The sequence below is a fragment of the Megalops cyprinoides genome, chromosome 18 (assembly GCF_013368585.1).
Source record: "Megalops cyprinoides isolate fMegCyp1 chromosome 18, fMegCyp1.pri, whole genome shotgun sequence".
Classification (NCBI taxonomy): domain Eukaryota; kingdom Metazoa; phylum Chordata; class Actinopteri; order Elopiformes; family Megalopidae; genus Megalops; species Megalops cyprinoides.
The window spans coordinates 6,165,737-6,185,337 of NC_050600.1; the positions used below are offsets into that span (position 1 = coordinate 6,165,737).

General features: G+C 44.0%; 1 protein-coding gene across 4 annotated transcripts in view; it reads left to right on the forward strand.

The window, feature by feature from the left end:
- Window positions 1–4,538: 4,538 nt before the first annotated feature.
- LOC118792902 (complexin-1) overlaps window positions 4,539–19,601 on the forward strand; it is a 33,112-nt gene continuing 18,049 nt past the window's right edge. The window contains exons 1-3 of one of the 4 annotated variants that reach the window (XM_036550745.1): window positions 4,539–4,558; window positions 5,178–5,418; window positions 6,415–6,530. In XM_036550745.1, coding sequence (XP_036406638.1) covers window positions 6,500–6,530 — 31 coding nt within the window. In that variant the 5' untranslated portion in view covers window positions 4,539–4,558; window positions 5,178–5,418; window positions 6,415–6,499. Of the gene's footprint in view, window positions 4,559–4,698; window positions 5,419–5,534; window positions 5,896–6,414; window positions 6,531–19,601 lie in introns of those variants that run through there. The other 3 variants (XM_036550744.1, XM_036550743.1, XM_036550746.1) reach the window with 3 other exon arrangements.

Genomic DNA, 19,601 nt, shown 5'->3' on the forward strand with positions numbered 1-19,601 from the left:
CATAGCACGCTCCCTCACAAACAGAGCAAATACATACATTCCCTCCCCCCTTTCCTGTCTGCACAGAGATGATAGGCCTCCCGCAGCAATCATGGGCATCGTTCAGTAGACCGGCCCTGTCGCGGCGATAGCGGCGGGAAAACGGGAGAGCCGTGAGTCACAGAATCGAGGGAGAGAGTGGGCGTCAGCTGTAACCTCCCCAGACAACTCGTTTAGCTCAGGGAGCGCGAGGATAATTGGCCATGCTAACGCGAGCGCCCGGCCTTCACACCCCTAGTCGTCCCCCAGCTCTGAGTCACAGCCTGTCAGCGGAATAACGCCGAATTCCCCTTTTGCGCCCCTCGATATGCTACACGGCACTTCGCTCCCTAAAGAGGATGACCGGTTGACACCCGTTAGTCATTCGTTTGATCCTGTAAACTTTGACTCGCGTGGCCTGTCTGAAGCGTGCAGTGTCCTGGGTGGGAGGCCGGCGGCGTCCCGGGAGGCTCATTAGGGTCCATAATCTCGGCCCGTTTGTGTACCATGTCTTATTAATAGGAGACAGGACTCCATTGCACTTGATTACATTTTTAGTGCAGTGCTGGGAGGTATGTAATCTAATATTACAACTTCAATAATTATGAATACATATTAATAAATCCCTCTAAACCTCTTACAAAAAGGCTATTATTCTAAGGGGACCTGCACCATGGGGGTAGTATTGAGTAATTATGTTGCACAGTAGAACCTTAGCTACAGTATCTCATCTCGATCATCTTGAGCTCCTATCAAATAATATTCATACTGGAGAAATGAATTCATTCAAAGCCTTATCTGTGCTTTTTTTGGGTTGTAATAAAATGGATGAGCTCACCTGATATTTTCCATCACCATGAATTGGACAGAAAAAAAAACACTGTATTTGGGCCCATGCTAACCTCATCAGTGGCATCATTGCCACCCTCCCTTCTCTCCCCCCATGATAGAGGATGCAGAAATGTAACTGGAACCTCTATCAAAGTGAAAACTCCCACAGCAGGGCAGAGCAGGGCTGTGCTTGTCACTGCAGGACTGAGCGTCCTCCAGTGACAAGGAGCCTTCCTCAGTGTTGAGGAGCTGACGTCTGCCTTGATCTTCCAGGGAGAAGAGGAGGGGAGGTGTGCGATATGAGCGGAAAGACCCCCTAGTGACAGCAGCATTGCCGTCCCCACCGCCTCCCGCCACCCGAGACGTCCGTGGCTGTCATCATCTCTACCCACGCACAAACCGCACCGAGCTCACGCTGCTGACCTGGGGTTGGCCAATCCAACGAGGGGTGCAACACGGTGGTGCAGACACAGTCCGAATACAGAGCTACATGGCCACAGGGGTGGGGTCAGAGTGCAGCAGGTCTGTTGAATGTGATTAGGGAAGGCTACCTTAAGCTAATTTTAATTTTTGTAGTTTTTTGTATTTGTAGATGAATATTTAGGTACCATACCCTCTAGAGTGCTTACTGCTGTTGAAATGTCAATATCTCACCCCACCATTCGCATGTGCCTCTTATTTACAATTTAATGGTCACTGCTGGGTGTGGATGTAATGAACGTAATGTAGTGTAATGGATGTTCTGTCTTGACCACACCTTTAGTTTAATATTCACGACAAGAGAGCAGATCAGAAATCTTTTAACTCTAGAGACAGAGACAGCTGAGACAGAGTTTTCATTGTTAGGCGCACTGCAGTGAATCTGTGTTCAGAAAATAGAATGTCTGAGCTCAGACTAAACTGTGGCTGAAGAGAGCCAGATAAAAGAGCCAGCAGAATGTGACATTCAATTGGGTCAAAATACGCTTCTGACAAAAAACCAACTTCAGGGGTGAGAATTTGTCTGGCAGTGCACAAAAGCCACACCTTTGTTAAACGATAACCTCGTGCTACTGAGAGCGAACAAGGAGCTTGATATTCAGCAGATGAATAGAAGCCACTAATGTTGCTGAACTACTGAGCCAAATACATTAGCACTGTTAAAGCCTGACACATCCAGATGACTCTCAGACACTTGCTCTTGACGGGGAGGGGTGCTAACCTCATGCAGATGTATGTATATTGATACCAGACAGAAATGGGGGGTGGGACAGAACGGTATAAAAAACCCTTTCATGTTCTGTCCAACTTTGTTGTAGTGAAGAGTGAAGACTAAGTATGCCGTATTGCTGTTTGCACAACCGGGGGTGGGCAAACATCTCAAAATGGCAAGAATCTAATTAAAATTTCATTGGAATATGACACCCACAGCCGATGTGTAATCCGCGTTATTACAAAACTAGAGCTCCAGATTTGTTCACCACCTTTTTGTGTGGAAGAGGAGAGGAAGCAGCTTTGAAACAGAGTGATAAGAAATAACAAAAAACAGGACAGCTCATTGTAGATCGATCACTGCAATGGATAAGGAGTTGTGCCACTGTTGTCTTGGAAATATGTGTGTGTGGGGGGGGGCGGGGGGAGGGGGAGGGGGTGAGCAACACCACACAGCTGCACTACACTTGCTTGTTTTATTTATGAACTGGAAATGAAATAACACAGCGTCCATGTGCATGCCGGACACACTGTATGTGGGAAATGGAAGGTTTTCTTTTAAAGAATTCATTTGAATTGGTGCTACATCTCTAAAGCAGGCCTATATTTAAAGCACCAAACTACATTATGTGCTGTGTGTCACAACCTAAAACTGACACAGAGAGAGTTTACCTTAATACTAATTACAATGAGACAATCAAGCAGAAATACTCTTACTTCAGTTTACACTTGGCATGAGCTAAAAGGGTATTTCTAGGAACAGGGACAAAATTTTAAAAGCTTTCTTGTAACCAACATAGACCACCATGGAGCATCTTGTTCACTGTTATCTAAAGTGACATCCCTCATGAGATCAGCCTGCCTAAGACTGTCATGTAATCAATTAGACACATCAAAACCCATGCGGTGGCCTGGCTGGTGTCCTCTGCCTACACCTTCTCGTTGGCCACTCCCAGGCTCGGTGCAAGGACAAAATACAGAGGGATGCAGTTGCAATCCACGGGGTACACAAAAAGTCATAAATACTATGTAGACATCGGGATATAAGGAGACAACTGGGGGTGCACTGAGGTCCGTCTGAGGTTGCAATGCGCACATAAGCACCCCCATAGCGCTGGGCCTGGCCACCCCCCTCACACTTCCCTACACTGACCACAAATCACAGCCCATATCTGTCTAAAATTCCGGGCACCAGCATACACTGGTCCCCAAGTACACCCCCAGCCAACACACACAGCAACATGCACCCCCAGTCTCTCATGCATCCCTGTTAGTGCCATGTTGCTGTTTATCCACTGGTCCCCTGTCTGTCTGTCTATCTATCCCTTCCAAGTGTCTGGAGTGAGAACCTGCTTAGTCTCAGGCTCTGCCCCCTAGTGGAGGAATGAGGTACCAGCACTGATCAAGAAGCACTCATTATCTTCTATTACGTTCTGAAAAGCCACCTCTTCAGACTGTTCCTGGATTGATGCTATTTACATTTCCCCATTCTGCCAGTTTTGGCTGCTGTTTTGTTTACCTTGATGTCTTGTAACTAGTACTAGTGCAGCTAGCATTGTTTTGCATTTCTAAAACAGTTCTTAAATTCAGGGATTTGTGTATTTTATGTAGGTTTATGCTAGAGGTTATTTCACCCTTTCTCATTTCCTGTTTATATTCTGCACTTTTAATCTCTGTAAATTTCCCTGGGTCTGCAGTGCTGATAAGGTCAAATAAAAGCAAATACCTGCATAGTAGGATTTATAGTTTCTGCATATTAATGATGTCAAGGGCTGAATTATAATTATGTGGAGCAGTGATTGAAATGTGTCTACCATGCGTTAAAACAATTGTCATTATTGATGGTCCCTAGCTATATTGCATGAATATCTGAACTTGCATTTAAAGGTTTCTGCCATCTGTCATTGGCAAACAGCTGACAGTATAGGGGATCTTACTTTCCAATGGAGTCCAGAATATAACATATTCCGAAAGAAATTTCCACACCAAATACTTTAGAAAACCATGGGCTCATAACCTTCAATGCATCAAAATGCATAATTTGTATACAAACATGAAGTTAGTCATAATTAGGCCTGAGGCATTCTCAATACTTTCACATACTTTCTCTAATTTCACAGCGAGCATCACCTGTGGTCTTTATGTTTTTTATAACAACCTTTGGTGTTAAATCCGGGCCAGAGGTCATAGGCCCGTTGAAAGTACGATAATTAATAAAATCGGTCTTGCACAAACCGTATTGCGTGGTAAATAATTAATGGTTAACAGTCAACGCACCTTCCATAAACGAAAAACGAAGAGTTGCATGGTGATCTAGGTGCGGTCAAAGCCCTTTCAACAACCACACTGAATATATCTGACACCATTTCGGTCACCCTTGAAATACGTACATCTCTAGCCAATAGCAGAGCGTTGCTGCATTTTTCTGTAACATGGTGAGAGTTCCGTACGTCCGCATCTTTACACTGATGCCACCCCCCATCCACCCACTTCGCCACTCACGATGTAGGAGAGAAGGGTGTGTGTTCATGCCGTCTCCAAGCAGATTTTTAAAAATAAAACTGTAAGCTAAATAAATTGAATTCGGGTTTTGTCGCAGCATTTAAATTTACAACACGACCACGCTACTTGTCACGATTCATCTTTAGACGGAAGTTGAACTTGTTTCAGGGAATTGGGGGGGATGGGGGAATTGCAGCTGCGGTGCCGCTTTAAATACCCCAAGGACAAAACGAGGTCAGCGCGCGCTGCAGAAGCAATTACTGCCACATGAACGGTTACGACTTTATGCTAAACTCAAAATCTTGCGTCTTACTGTGGCTATACGCGCCTCGAAGCATTACACAAAACGACTGATGTATCATCGTAATCTATGAAAACCGTCACCTAGAGCGAGAGAGCGGGTCTAGGCGATTCAACCTCATTTTGGACAGAAACACGTATGTAGGTCAGAACTGGTAGAAAAAGAGAAAAAAAAATCAGGAAGACGTTAGGTAAAGGTAGACAGGTCACACAAACCCACCAAGAGTTTTCCAAGCGTGTGCAAGGGAAGAAGTCAGGAAATTCCATTGTAAGAAAAAGGGAGGGCGCGCTGCGAGCAAGCAACATTAATAATTGATTGCTCTCTTTTCTGTCAGGACGTGGGACGTTTCAGAAGGTAGAACTCCATGTGATCTGAGTTCCTTCATCAGCAGCTGCAGTTCCCTTCACAAACACTCGCGTAGCCGCTGTGCAGCAAGAAACAAGGACGTCCTTTAAGCCTGGGAAAAAAAACAGGGATGCGCCGAGCGATCAGCTAAATATCCCCACCTACTATTGCGTGAACTTCATTTTGGAGGGTTAAATCGTCTCTCTAAAAGATACAAGCCGCCGGGACAGGTAAATGCTACGATTCCTCTTCGGAAAATGCTGCTTTGGTTTTGCCCGACTGCGGGACGAAATGGGAGCTCTCCACTAGTAATGGTGCTGAAATCTTTCAGTGCTTGAGGAGGAAACTGTAGACACATACAGTAGCGTGAAGGGCTCATCTGAGACAGTGCGCCTGGATATCGGGAAATAATCAGATATATTATTTTTTTAAAGCTATCGCATTGATTGCGTAAACTCATCCGGGTCTCGACTATAGATTATTGAAACCCCTGTGCACTAAACAAGCATTCGGAATCGTAAATGCATTTTAATTGGGCAATAGAAAGTTTTCACATTGGAAGCGGATTACCGGGCTCCGGAAGTCGTTTGCAGCATTTTCTCCTTGTTAAAAGTATCGGAGAACTTGCGGTCCTTCAGCAAACAATAGGACACCTTCAAGCGAGTTTACCAATTGGCAGTGGCGCTAAATACAGAATTAAGTGCAAGGTGGGACATTTTAAGATGTAATGTCACGTACCCTCCAGAACTGTCGTTACGGAAGGAAGGCTAAATCCGTCAGTCACCAAAACTAGACATTTTTTCCGCTGTCCCGACGCTCTTATATTGCTATCTAGTTAGTTTTACACCAAAGAGTCCGCAGTGAATTTCGATGACATAGCTATATTACAGTCGATTATGGCATTATCCCTTTCTACCTTTTCAAAGCATATCTGCTACTTTAACTTTTTGAGTCCTTTGCTAGGCCTTTGGGATATCTTTAACAATGTGACCTTTATGTTGTGATAAATTACACGACATGAAATTACTCTGAGCACAAATGAGATTTTTGGCTTGGATAGTGTCATAATCCTCTCCCCAATTTCAAACAGCATCCAAAGTGTTATGTTAATTATAGCAGAGATGAAAAGGAGCTGAACTGTTCTGACAAAGTTTCTGACCGTTCGAGTTTTGCTTTCTGGTTATTCGTGGGACCAGCACGCTTACATTTTGTATTGTAATTTTTAGATCTGGCACCAAAGGACTACTTCAGTTGTTCGATCTGAATGTAACATCGTGAAGAAACGAACGGCAGGAACTAAAAGCCATCGCCATGGATTTTGTTATGAAACAAGCACTGGGTGGTAAGTTTTAGAGCATGCTTCCTGACTGCCGTAGAGTGATGGTGTTGAGGATACAGGGATGTATGTAGAAAAAGTCATCCTATCATCAGATAAAGAAGCAGTGACACAGGGGCATTTCGCAATTTGCTCGTCAAAATATGCTATAAAGTTCAATTTGTTATATTATCCGTGCTTTACCTGTTCGCCTTAACATGTGAAACCTACCCTCTATTGACAATAGGGTGCACGCCGGTTCAGGCATTGGCAGCGTAAACATGGATACACTTCCAATTTAAAAATGTCAACATTTTTAGTAATTTCCAATCAAACCATGGCAAATATAAGAGGGCAAACGCAGTATAATTTGGATGGATATGAACATTCAGAACTAAAACAGTGACAATCTATTAGGATTTTTGTTCATCTGAGTTAAAATAGTTTTAAATATGTAAACTACTGCTTAGTTATTGTGTTACCTTCTTAAACAGCATGCGCTTTTAGGAGTTCTCACGCTGTGTTGGTCATGAAACGCAGCGTCCTTCAACGTCTACAGACATAGCTGCTGCTCGTGAGCGTTAGCCACGAGTGAGCCTGTCTTTACTACTACTTTACGCAACAGCTAAACACTAGCAGTGAGTCGAGGGCTGTCCGCGTGCCCTTTGTCTTTTCTTATCCATGATATTATAGTCATTTCCCTCTATTCTGCAAAATAGGCAAAGGCATCTTTTCGTCCTCAAGACAAACACTTAAACGAATTATACTTAATCACTGAGATCGACTGGCTTAGTATATGTTTCCCACCTGTAATCGACAATACTACACTATTTCAGTCTATGCAGCCTTGAATTATATTTATAAATAATTGACTTTTATTACATATAATTTCCATTATATTACACAATAATTAATCATATAATATACTAGCAATATGCAATTATTAGAAGGTAAGTACCTTGGATGGAGTGATTGACTTCTGCAATTGAAAAACAACTTTTATATAATTATAAAAGAGGCATGCTTGTTATGTTATTATTTGTTAATCTGCTTTATTTGGTGTTATTCTAAAACGACTGTCTGCCAGCTTTAAATTACATGGTCAACGGGGCTGACAGCTGAAACTAGTGGCATGATGGATATGTGGGCAAGGTAGCACTGATTGCAAGGAATATTCCTCTCAGAGGTGAAATGGGATTCGTTCCATTAAACAAACCCTTGCATAAGGCAATCTGTCTCGTATCCAGTGCAGCATGCCGCTACACGGACAAATCCATTGATACGTGTGCAAAAGGATTTCCTTCTGGAGACGTAGCTTTTTCCAAGGTCTTCATTTATAGGCAGTTTGTTACTTTGTTTGTGCGTACTGCATGATGTCTTCAAATATAAAGTTTTCTCTGTGTTTTTGGTGTACCAAGTCTCAACTCTCTCTTTTTCTGAAAGCAAAGTTAAGGTTATTATTTGCATATTATACCAATTTAATCAGCTGAACTCACACTGATGTTGGTGTGGCCATGTCATGACAAGCATGCTTTCTGGTAGATTCTATGATAAGGGTCATCTTTACAGCCAGTGCTCAATACCAAAATATCCCATCACCACTATGAAAACAAAATACCCATAATGGGGAGTTCTGCAAGGCATTCCCTACACCATCTGTACATGTCATTCCAGTGCGAGTGATATGAAATGATCAAACAGGTCTTCACAGACGCTCTTAATGCACCAGCACTGCATCTATAAACAGAAGCCATTTGGGGATGGCAGGCGCTTTTTTTCCCCAGTGTAAGTGCTTGGTATGACTTCTTCATGCCTTTCCTCAAAGGCCCCCTGTGACCCCTGCAGTAAATCAGAGCGCAGACACTCAATCACTCTGTCATTGGTTAGAACAGGAGCGTGCGAGGTCCTATCAGCAGTGACCTGCGTTAGATGATGAACCCAAGGTGGAGCAGAAATGATGACTAACTTCAGCTCTGCACAGATTTAGGAGGCTGACACCAGGGACGCCAGTACCAGGAGCTCTCTCTGCTCTCAGCTCTCGCTGAGCAAGTGCATGACAGTGATGTTCAGCTTTCTCCACGCTGCTCAGTTCGGCGCACACACGCATGCATGCATGCATGCACACACACACACACGCATGCATGCACATACACACACACATGCACATAAACACAGGCACGCATGCACACACATACACACAGAGACATACACACAAACACACATGCATAAACACACACACACATAGAAGCGCACACACACACATACACACATGCAGGCACATGCAGACTCACACACACGCAAAAGTAGACACACTGTCTCACACACATGCAAAAGCAGACACACTGTCTCTCTCTCTCACACACACACACACACACATACACAAATGCAGGCACATGCAGACTCACACACACGCAAAAGCAGACACACTGTCTCACACACATGCAAAAGCAGACACACTGTTTCTCTCTCTCTCTCTCTCACACACACACACACACACACACACACACACACACACACACACTCCAGGGACAGGAATGCTTCCCCACTCAGGGCCCATCAAGTACAGGGTGCAGCCATGTGGAAGATCCCGGTGCTGAACCCCTGTACTAATGAGGCTGACAAAGTGCACTCCCTCCTGACTGACTACATGCAGGGCCCTCTACTGCATAGGACCCAGGGGCTGAGAGAGGCAGAATGACCATAAAGAAACACACGGTCATCTGCCCTCCTGGGACTTATCACCACCCCTCTGACCTGCTGGCGGTCACTTCCAGAGGTGTGAATTTGCGCTCCTGTTCTCAGCTCACATAATTAAACTGGACTGATGACAGGCCGCGGGACAGATTCAGTGGCCAAAGCTCCCTGCCCTTGAGTCGGTCACCTCTGTTCCATGCAGGAGATTCTGCTGTTGTTTTTTGAAAAAAAAAAAAAACAGCACAAACTGAAGAAGGAGAAGGTTAAATGATAAGTGCAGACCTTTACCAAGCTAAGACACTCTCTCACTGGATCACCAGAACTGGGGCCCTTTTTGTGAGGCACAGCTGATTATATTTATGAACGGCTCTGGTGGTGTTGTGCTGCTTGTACCCTCACACTTATTGATTTATGCGCTGACCTAAAAGGGGCCTGTGCTGAGCTGGCGTGATCTTAATTGCGTGACTGGAGGACACAGCAAGAGTGTGACACAGTTACACTGGAAAATCAGAGCAGCGCCTGTGGCTTGCTGAGGGATCCGCTCACGCTTTTGGGGTTAACATGGTGGCACACACACACTACATAATATGGTGAGGTTTCCTGGTGATATAGGAAACCGTTCTGAGAAAAAGGCAAAGAGGAAAGAGAAACTTATGGAGAGATGCGTCCCGCCTTAGCTAAATGTATACATTTTAAATATGTCCTTTGATTGGCATGGGTTTCATCTTGCAGAAGCAGCTTGACGAGCCGCGTTTAGACTTCAGGAATGACGCAGCGTCGGAGGGAAGTCAGTGGGGAGCAGGGGGAGGTGGGAAGACTGGCAGCTACAACAAAAAAGGGGACAAAAACGCTTAATGATGGGTGAAATTAAAGGTTGTTTCTGGAGCTTACCACCTCTCCCAGCACACGCAGAAACACACACACAGGCACAACACACACACACACACACACACACACACACACACACACACACACACACACACACACACACACACACACACACACTTGCTCAAAGGCACTACACAGTGCACACTAGAGGAATTCATCCAAAGCAATCCCAGAAGAGCTGTAGAGGGAACAGAAGTCGTCATTTCGGTAACTGCGCTGCACAGAGTCGTCAGCTTTAGCAAGCTGTGCGGCTGACTGTGTGTGTGTCCTCCCAATAACCTATCACTCCGCATTCTAAGGACAGTGTGTACTGAACCTGTGGAAAAACACAACCAGCAGCCACCCTTCCACCTCTGAGCTCAGAGGGCCAAGAGAGCCAGCCTACCTGTACGAACTGTGGATTTCAGGCGTTACAGGTGTACAGCAACCGTGACAGTGCCCTTCTGGTGCAGGCCAGGGGGCCTCTGTGTAGAGAGAAAACGTCTGCCACAGGACACACACACACACACACACACACACACCTACACACGTATGCACATGCACACACAAACACACACACATATGCACATGCACACACAAACACACACACACACATATGCACATGCACACGCACACACACACACACACACACATATGCACATGCACACACAAACACACACACACACACACATATGCACATGCACACGCACACACACACATATATGCACATGCACACACACCTACACACATTTGCAGATGCACACACAAACACACACACATACACAAACACACTTGCACCTGCACACACACACACACACAAACACATATGCATGCATACACATGCACAGATGCATGCACACATGTGCACACACAAATATGTGTCCACAAAGACAGACAGACACACACACACACACATGAACACACACACACACACACACATACATACAGCACAGAAATGCTCCTACACCTCCCCACTTCTACAGATTTAAAAAGCCCACAAACCCCTGCACTGAATCGGTGTCCTGAGAGAATAAGTCCTTGTCCCAGCCTGGGAATGTGGGAATGGTGCTAGATTTTCATCTGCATATGAGAGAGTTAAATGGCCCATGGTGGAATCACAGATGGTGTGCCTAGCCTTTTTTCCTCACTCAAACAGAAAACTGACACCAGGGTTTTGCAAAGCTCTCTTATGTCTTGGAAACCAAACCTCAGAGTGTCTTTTTGGTGAAATATTGACGTTTGTCAGGTAATTGTGCCAAGGGCATAGACTGGTGTTGAGAAGGATAAATGAAGGTCAAACTTTAAAGCATGAAATGCTCATTAGAACCTAAGAAGGCAGTTGTGTAGTCATCTTAGCATAGCTCACAGGTTTCCAAAAGCTAACCAAGCAAATACTGAAGGCACCTGAAATGGTACTTTCTGGCTGTCTTCTTGGCACCCAGTATCACAATGATAGAGTGGAACAGCAGTCATGATTTAGGCAGGGATCCTACCCAGAGGGGTCCACTTGTACAGCAGTCTGCTTCACTCCTCAGACTAAGCCTCTGGCTGTTGATCTCATACACTGTCCACATTCAGACAGTCTCCACTTAAGGTCAAAAATCATCTTTGAATGAATCAGAAAATGCCCTGAAGTAAACAACACTAAGCTGAGGTACAATTCCATAAGTGCTTAATGAGTATTTATTTTTGTTGGTATTTGTTGGTATATAAAATCAAGAAGAAAAAAAAAACAGCATCAGCATAAGTGCATGATTGATTAGCTTTGTCTTGGTTTACTCTGGTCTGGCAGCAGTGATGTCAGAGCAGTGCAACGTGTCACATGGGAGTCACGGAACTCCCGGCAGCTTGCAGTCATGGCACCAGGAATGTTCCAGGGATCTGCAGGATACCCGTCTCTGTCTTAGATGGCAGCTGTTCTAACACTGAAGCTGGAACATAAAGCATATCTTGAGCCTGCTATAAAACTATTATCAAAAGGTCTTTTTTGACTTTATTGTTAAGATTTATATATCTGGGCATATGAGACAGCAAGTGGAGTTTTAAAGGTAACACTAATCTGATTTGGTGATGATGTTGATGATTATGATGATGATGATGATGAATTGAAATAATTATTTGGCAGTTTGATGCATATTTTGCATATCGTAGAGATCCACATCCTGCAGCTTTGTCCTCTGTACTATTCTGTAATACTGTTCTGCCTGGTCTTGAGAGTCCATTGATGCTGTGGTTTGATGTTTTCTGCCTAATTTAAATCTGCTTGACATTTCATTAATTTGATGTTCTTATCATCCTCAGTTGCCCCTTCAGCTAGTTTAATGCCAAGTAGCACTTCAAAAAATGGGATGTAGAGCAGGAAAGAAAGGACCATGGGCCATTATCACCTAGGTATCAAAAATGGGTGATATTAAGGCACATACAGTACCAGTCAAAAGTTTGGACGCATGCACCTACTCAGTGAAGGGTTTTTCTTTATTTTTACTATTTTCCACATTTAAGAATAGTAGTAAAGACATCAAAACTATGAAACAACACAAATGGAATTATGCAGTGACCAAAAAGTATTAAACAAAAATCAAAGTAGCCAAATATATTTTTAAAAAATATTTTTGGAAACAAATTCATAACATTGGCATCAACTTCACTATTTATATTTGTCTAAGAAACACATATCAAGCATTTAAGTTTTAGTTTTGTTAGTTTTGTTATTGTTTCATTTTTTTTTTTTTTTTAGTTTTTAGATCAAAATGTCTTTGAATGAATGTCTTTGCATGTTTGCCATTATCTTAATCAAGGGTGTCCAAACTTTTGAGTGGTACTGTACATATATACATATATATAACTCTTAACTGCCTTGTACAAAAATGTTTTTTTTTTTTTGTGTGTGACAAAAAATGAAGACATATAAACAAACATTATTCTCTGGATTGTGACTGGATATTGAATTCACTTGATTGCCTACAATAGTTCACTGTATTTTGTTAACTACTGAACAGAGATGTGGTCATGTTTGTTATTGTTTCATTATAGCAATGAGTAGTCAAAATTTGATGTGTAATTATTGAAACAATGCAATTGTCTTTAACCTTCCGCAGGGTAATTTAATGCACCTTATAGCATATTTAACCTCATTTTAAAGAATTCCCTTGTCAGCCTCCTAACGCAGCACATTTAACCTGATTCTAGAGAAGCCCCCAGCTGGTAAAGCGATGCAGGAAGTTATATTGGTAGCCTGCTCTGGGGCTCTTTCGTTCCCAATCGAGTTGAAAAAGGGAAAAAGTTCAATCAAATCACAAGTTCTGGTCGTGTGCAGATTACGTAAGCCACGGCCATGGCGGTCAGAAATAAACCGTGACGTTTGGAGTTAGATAAGCACGGATTCCCACCAGGGCCCCCGACGTGATGCACAGTGCTGTGCAGAAAGAGAAGTGCGTCATTCCCTGGCACGGCTCGGAGCGCCTTTGGCTGCAGCGTGTCCGCCCTTGCAGCTTCCCCTTGACTGGATTCCCACATGGCTTGTGCTCCACCACGCTGCCCCAGCCAGGCTTGCTGTCTCGCAGCCAGGCAAGGCCGACCCTGCAGACCTTGAGGGTGAATGTGAGATTTCGGCACTTTGAAGGGTGTCTCCCCCCCCCGCCCCACGTTTTACTGTCATCCGTGCTTCCTCTCTTGTGATGGAATCACAAAGGCTGTCGCCCATCTCAGCACCTGGATACGAACTCCCCGGGAGGTCACTTAACCAGATTGATCCCCTCCTGAAAACGAGGGCCATTTTTCATGGCAAGCACACGTGGTTGGGCCTGGTGTTTAATGCAGGGGTGGGGGAGAGGAGCAGGAGGCAGACTGTCTGATAGGTGCAAAATGGGAGCCTGCAGCCTGTTTTATTTGATCAAAATCAATTGTCGGTCCCTGGGGCAATTGTGCCTGGCCTCTGTGGCTGATATATGTCCTCTTTACAGGATCCACACACTGCACCCATGGGCTTACCCTTTAATATAAGTTACCCACTGGAGAGTCTTTGGGCCCTGCCCCCCAACACAAATTACATCTGCTCAGACAGTGTCTGTTTCCCCTTTCGTTTCTCAGACCTGCTTCTTCACGGATTCCATTTGCATGTAGATTCGAACAGCTGAACACGTGCTGTGCCTGCACGCAGGAGTTGGGGTGGGTGGGGGAGGCTAAGTTTGGATAAGTTTGCTTATTAACCTGGTTGCCTTCAGCGTGTCGCTCGTTATTTGGTATGGAGACCGTTATGTCACCCGTTATGTCACGGCAAGCTGCACTTTTTACGGCCATATGGCGCGATCTTTGTTCTCTCCCTGCAGTCGAGGAGACAGCCCTGAAATACACAACTCGGCTGTTGGTTGAGAGCGGTGCCGTGCTTTCTGCTCCGAGAGGTATGGGAGGGTGGGCCGTGTGGGCATCGCTCCGAGGCTGGCAGAGGACAGCGGGGCCTCATGACTACCCTGTGCCCGCGGTAATTTCGTAGGCAGCGTCACTCACCATCTGCCACGGGGAAATTCCTCCTTTCTTGTGAGGCCAGAGGATTCTTGGTGGAAGGGCCCTGTGGATCAGGAGGGAAAAATACACCGGGAGGCTTATTCTTTGTCAACCCGCGCCGTCCAAGACGAGCAACGCACCTGCGGGGAGCCTGGGTCGCCAGCTTTTTCATCGCTAGTTTTCTTGCGAGCTGTCACAAGATCACCCTCACAATCAGGCGGGGTTGAGGGGGGGGGGGTGATCATTTCACCTCTTCGTGCCAAATTCTAATTCCCGTTTCGCTCTGCCACATATATTTAGGGCAGAAGGAATGGGTCTATTACTGCGTGCCGCGTGGAAAACCCATCTCGAGAAAGATGACAGAGGTATAATAGAATGTTTTAAAGCCATGTCTCAGAGCGTGGTGATAAGCGCCTAAGCGGCAAGGCATTCAGCATTCTGTATACGGCAGTGCTTCAGGCAAGGAAAATAAGACGAATCTAGAGTTTGTCTCAGGTCCGTGTGTTGTTTACGGAGACACATTTTTAACAATCTGGCAGGAGCATGTATGGGTTAACTGCAAGTCGTACTCCCTGGTTTTGAAAAACGGTCAGATCTGGCAGCGATAGAGTGCACTTGCTCGGGAAACGTGACATGGAGGATTAATCATTAGTCATTGCTGCATGTGAAAGTGGGCCACCCATACGAGAGTGACTGCCGTGGTAATTAGAGCATCCGATTGCATGTTGGTTAAAGCGTCCACATGCTTATTAACATGTTGCTGTACACATTTAAACAGGAGATAATAAATGAAACAGTGTAATAAAACAGTGCAAATCCAACACATACTTTTGTTTTTTGTTTTTTTTTACTCAAGTAAGTTTTTTTTTTTACTCCAAGGTTCCAGGGAGGATTTATCCATCAAAATGGCAGCCAATGAAAATATCTCAGTTCCCAATATGGACAACAATCTCAGGGACCACTTTAGACTGTCATCGAAGCACTGTCAAGCCTATAAAATAGAATGAGGTGAGAACCTGGAGTGATTGGATGCTTGAATATAGGCTGCCAGTGCCATCCCCTACCACAGTTCAAGTATAGATCCAATCACAAGTGTACAACACTCAGGCCTCAGACACTGGTAGTCGCAATAGTCCCTCTGATAGCTCAGCCTGACATTAACTTTGAGTGACTCTGACACAAGCCGTTTGGACTTTGACTCAAGTTCAGCTTTTTTCAGGCAACTATTCCTGGACATGGACAAAATCAAAGTGAGACTGAAATGACTCTAACAGACAGCTAACAATGTCCTAACCTGGCCATTTTGGCTTGTGTTTATAACAACCCTTGATCATGTCAAATATTTGGACTTTTTTGCAGTACGTGTGCACGCTTGCAAAATCAAGAAAGCTCCCCACTGTCACAGCATGTCAAGCAAGTAATATTGGGTGCAATTTGCATACGTTAATGAAATCCGCTCTCATAGTTCATTTGCTCAGTTTAGGTTAGTTACTTATTATGGTATATAAAGATAAATGGCATAGCCCCTGCTGCCTATTTTCTCAACATTTCAAATTCTGCCTTTTGCTGCTGTGTGCATGAATTATTATTTTTCCCTGCATTGACTTATTACTTTTCCCCACTTTGATCAGAATGGAATTGTAGGTTGTTCCAACGGTTTTTAATTTGAAGACATGAAGAATAAGCAGGTAGCTATAACCCATGTAACATGTAGCTATCTCACAGCATTACCTGGCCTTAAAGCAAATTTAGCATCCCGCCTCAATGTCAAAGATTCGAGAATGCTCGTGTTACCTTGGGAGTGCAAAGAGATTATTTATATCTCAATCGATGGTATACCTCGCTTGGAGGACGAAAAAAAAGATTATTTTTCTACATTCCAAGTTGAGCAATTTAAGCCCCTGAGTGACTGGTGGGCCTCATAGCATCATTTGTGTTTTCTCACACGGCTTTATCGAGGTACACACTGGACAATGTAGGAGTAGGAGAGTGGGAAGCCGTGGGAGGAGGTAAGAGCCCTGTTGACCTATCAAAGCTTGATGGATTCCCAAAAGCCAACTGCCTGGAGCAGTGCCTCTGGTTGGGAAAAGAAAAAAAAAAAAAAAACAAGTCAAGCCATTATTGTGGGTGGATTCAGTTAATGCTCTCTGCAGGTTGTGGCTTTGGCTTTGTGCAAATTCCTCCTCCAACACGCTTGCTTTTCTCATGACCTCTCTGGAGGTGCTGAGGTGAATTCTATGCACGCAGCAGAGAGAAGTTTTGAGGTTTTATTTTATTTATTTATTTTTTTGAGCAGCAGAATGTGATCTTGCATGTTACTTAGCAACCCACGAGAATGGGGCTTGTAGTGCTGATTGCAAAAACAAAGCTTTAAGCGTAACAGTAATCAAAATAGTAAATAGTTTCAAGTATCTGGTGAGCTTTACAGAGGAATGCATATTACGGTTATGAAAAGGTCATTTCACTGAAGAAAAACAGTACAGTTTCACTGAAAACAGTACTGTTTCCTCAGTCAGGTTGTCATACAGGGAAATAGAGACTCAATATTCACCATAGCAATAGCAATAACTAAGTTTTAAATGATTTCATACTGGTTTGCTTTTGCTCCATCCCATCCACCTCTTCAGTAATTTACATCTGTTTCATTTTCTAAATGCAGTCAACATTAAACTGTTGTGTTTTGTAAAGCAGTAATTGTGTAAATGGTATTGCCAGTGAGTAGTTGCTTGATTATCACATGTTCTAATTTTGTTGGTAGCTATTTAGATTTAGACACACACCCCCATATGCACATGCACACACTCACACACAATCGACACAGAAAAATACAAAATGTGGAAACTAACTATATGCAAGCTACAAATGTAAATTACACAGCCATTTGGCTAGCTCTAGCTAGCTAGCTAGCCACTGAGTGCACTAGTTCACACAGATATATCTTGCAAGTGAACAAAGCAATGTTCTAACTACAGGATTTGAGTTGCCAGCTAGATAGCAACCCTGACAACAATGACTCTAAGATGAAGCAGCTATGTAGAAAGCTGGATTGACTGGATACTGAGGATTTAACCTTGAATATTTGGATATCCTACGACTGCTTCAGTTTATGTCAAGTAAAATTCGAAACATGAACGTTATAAACAACATTATTAACAGTGTTAGCTTGCTGCAGAATATTGAGCTGTGAAAATTCCCAACACACCTGTGTTATGTACTTGCCAGAGTTCCTGTGTGTGTCCATGCTAAATCTATAATAGATGTGCATCAGTGCAGCTGGTTAAAATACAAAAAAAAAAACACATCAGACGTATATATACTGCTTTTTTTTTTCCTCTCGAATGTTTCCTGTTGATTACAGATGTGTGTAAAATGTCAGCGTTGCCCTGACGCGGACACTGCACGCAGTCTGCACCCCCACCTTTATGCAGGCCAGAGTTTGGGGAGCGGGAGGTGGCACGCATGACCTGCGCTCAGTGTGGCTGAAAGGAAATCCTTGTGTTTCGAAAGGTCGCGTTTCACAAAAGGGCATCTCAGACCAGGCCTGCTCTGGCCCATTTCTCACCTGATGGATGGTCCCTTTCATGTTCATCGCTCGTTTTGACCTCATTGAAAGTCAAGCCGGCGCGCTGGGAAGAAATCGAATCAATATTCCTATCAGACTCGGCGATGCACCCGGGGCCCCTTAGAAAACCCACCTTCTTTTGTGTTGAAATTAGCGATGCAATTGTGATTTAGGAAGCCAGTTAACGAGATGCTTTGCGATATCCAGTGCTTTAAGGCTGCCTGGACAGTGCACAATCAGTCGTCAAAGGCAGGTTTTGTCCTGGTAAACAACAGCACATGCATCCATACCACACCTCTGCTCCTGTACTCAAAGTGGCCAAAGACCAAATAAGGCTGACAAAGCCCATTTTTTACAGTAGGGATGAGATGACATATTGCTTTATGTGGGTCTAAGCCACTCATCTGACCAATGATTCTTAATCTTTCCCTGAGGGAACTGGTTGTGTGTGTAAGAGAAGAGTAGAATGGGTATAAATGGAAAAAGCAGACTCTTCAAAACCAGGATTAAAGAAAGTGGGATTATTTCTCTCACTTACAGCAAGACTCCGTTTTTCCAGCATTCAGGTACGTATTTTCAGTTCACGGCAGCACATATCTCAATATTTTATGGAGTGCGGTGATATTTTGACTCTATGGAAAGGAGATGATTCATACCTGCAGACTAACCGCGTGGGTAATTTCAGTGTTTAGTGAGTTATTTTTTTTCACAGTTCTGAAAGCCAAACACTGCTTCACTGAATTGCTACATGGCACCAAAACACTGCATTAATGTTAGATTTTATTAGTCTGGCTAAGCTGGTGATGTAAGGGCTAAGGAAAGACATTAGGACTTATTTATCCGGTCTATATCGTCTGCGGCCTTAAAGTCAAATGCAATGAGGTGAAATTTTACAGATTCATGACCCACAGTGTTGTTTGAATAAATATCCACCTTCACAGATGTATAATATATAAAATGTAATCGATCAAAGTGCCCTGCTGAGCGAATAAATATTAATACCAGTGAGATGACCCACAAAAGCCAAGCAAGTGAGAAAAGCGAGAAAACTCACAAGACTGTGGCCTTAAATTATACAGAGGCAGCAGACTAGAATTATTCAAAATGCAACTGGCATGGATTCTTCAAGGAGAACCGTCACGGTCATCTCGTCTGAGGGCGTTCACAGCGAAGAGTGGCAACCATGAAGGAAGGACAGCCTGTATAATCAGGAATGAGGATCAGCGATCTCTCTCTCAGCGCACAGACCGCGGCTCTATGACACAGGGCACACATTCTGAGTGGTTATACTGTCTCAGTACCAAAGTGGTTAAACGGATCTTCCAAACACCCCATTCTCCTCCTCATACTCCTCCTTTTTGCATTCGCACCCTGGGCGTGGATTTGTCACATTGGTGGAGAGGGGAGCGCGGCGTTGGAGGCTGAGGTGTGACTTTCAACTGCCTGTGACTCTCTTTTTCCTGTATATTGTG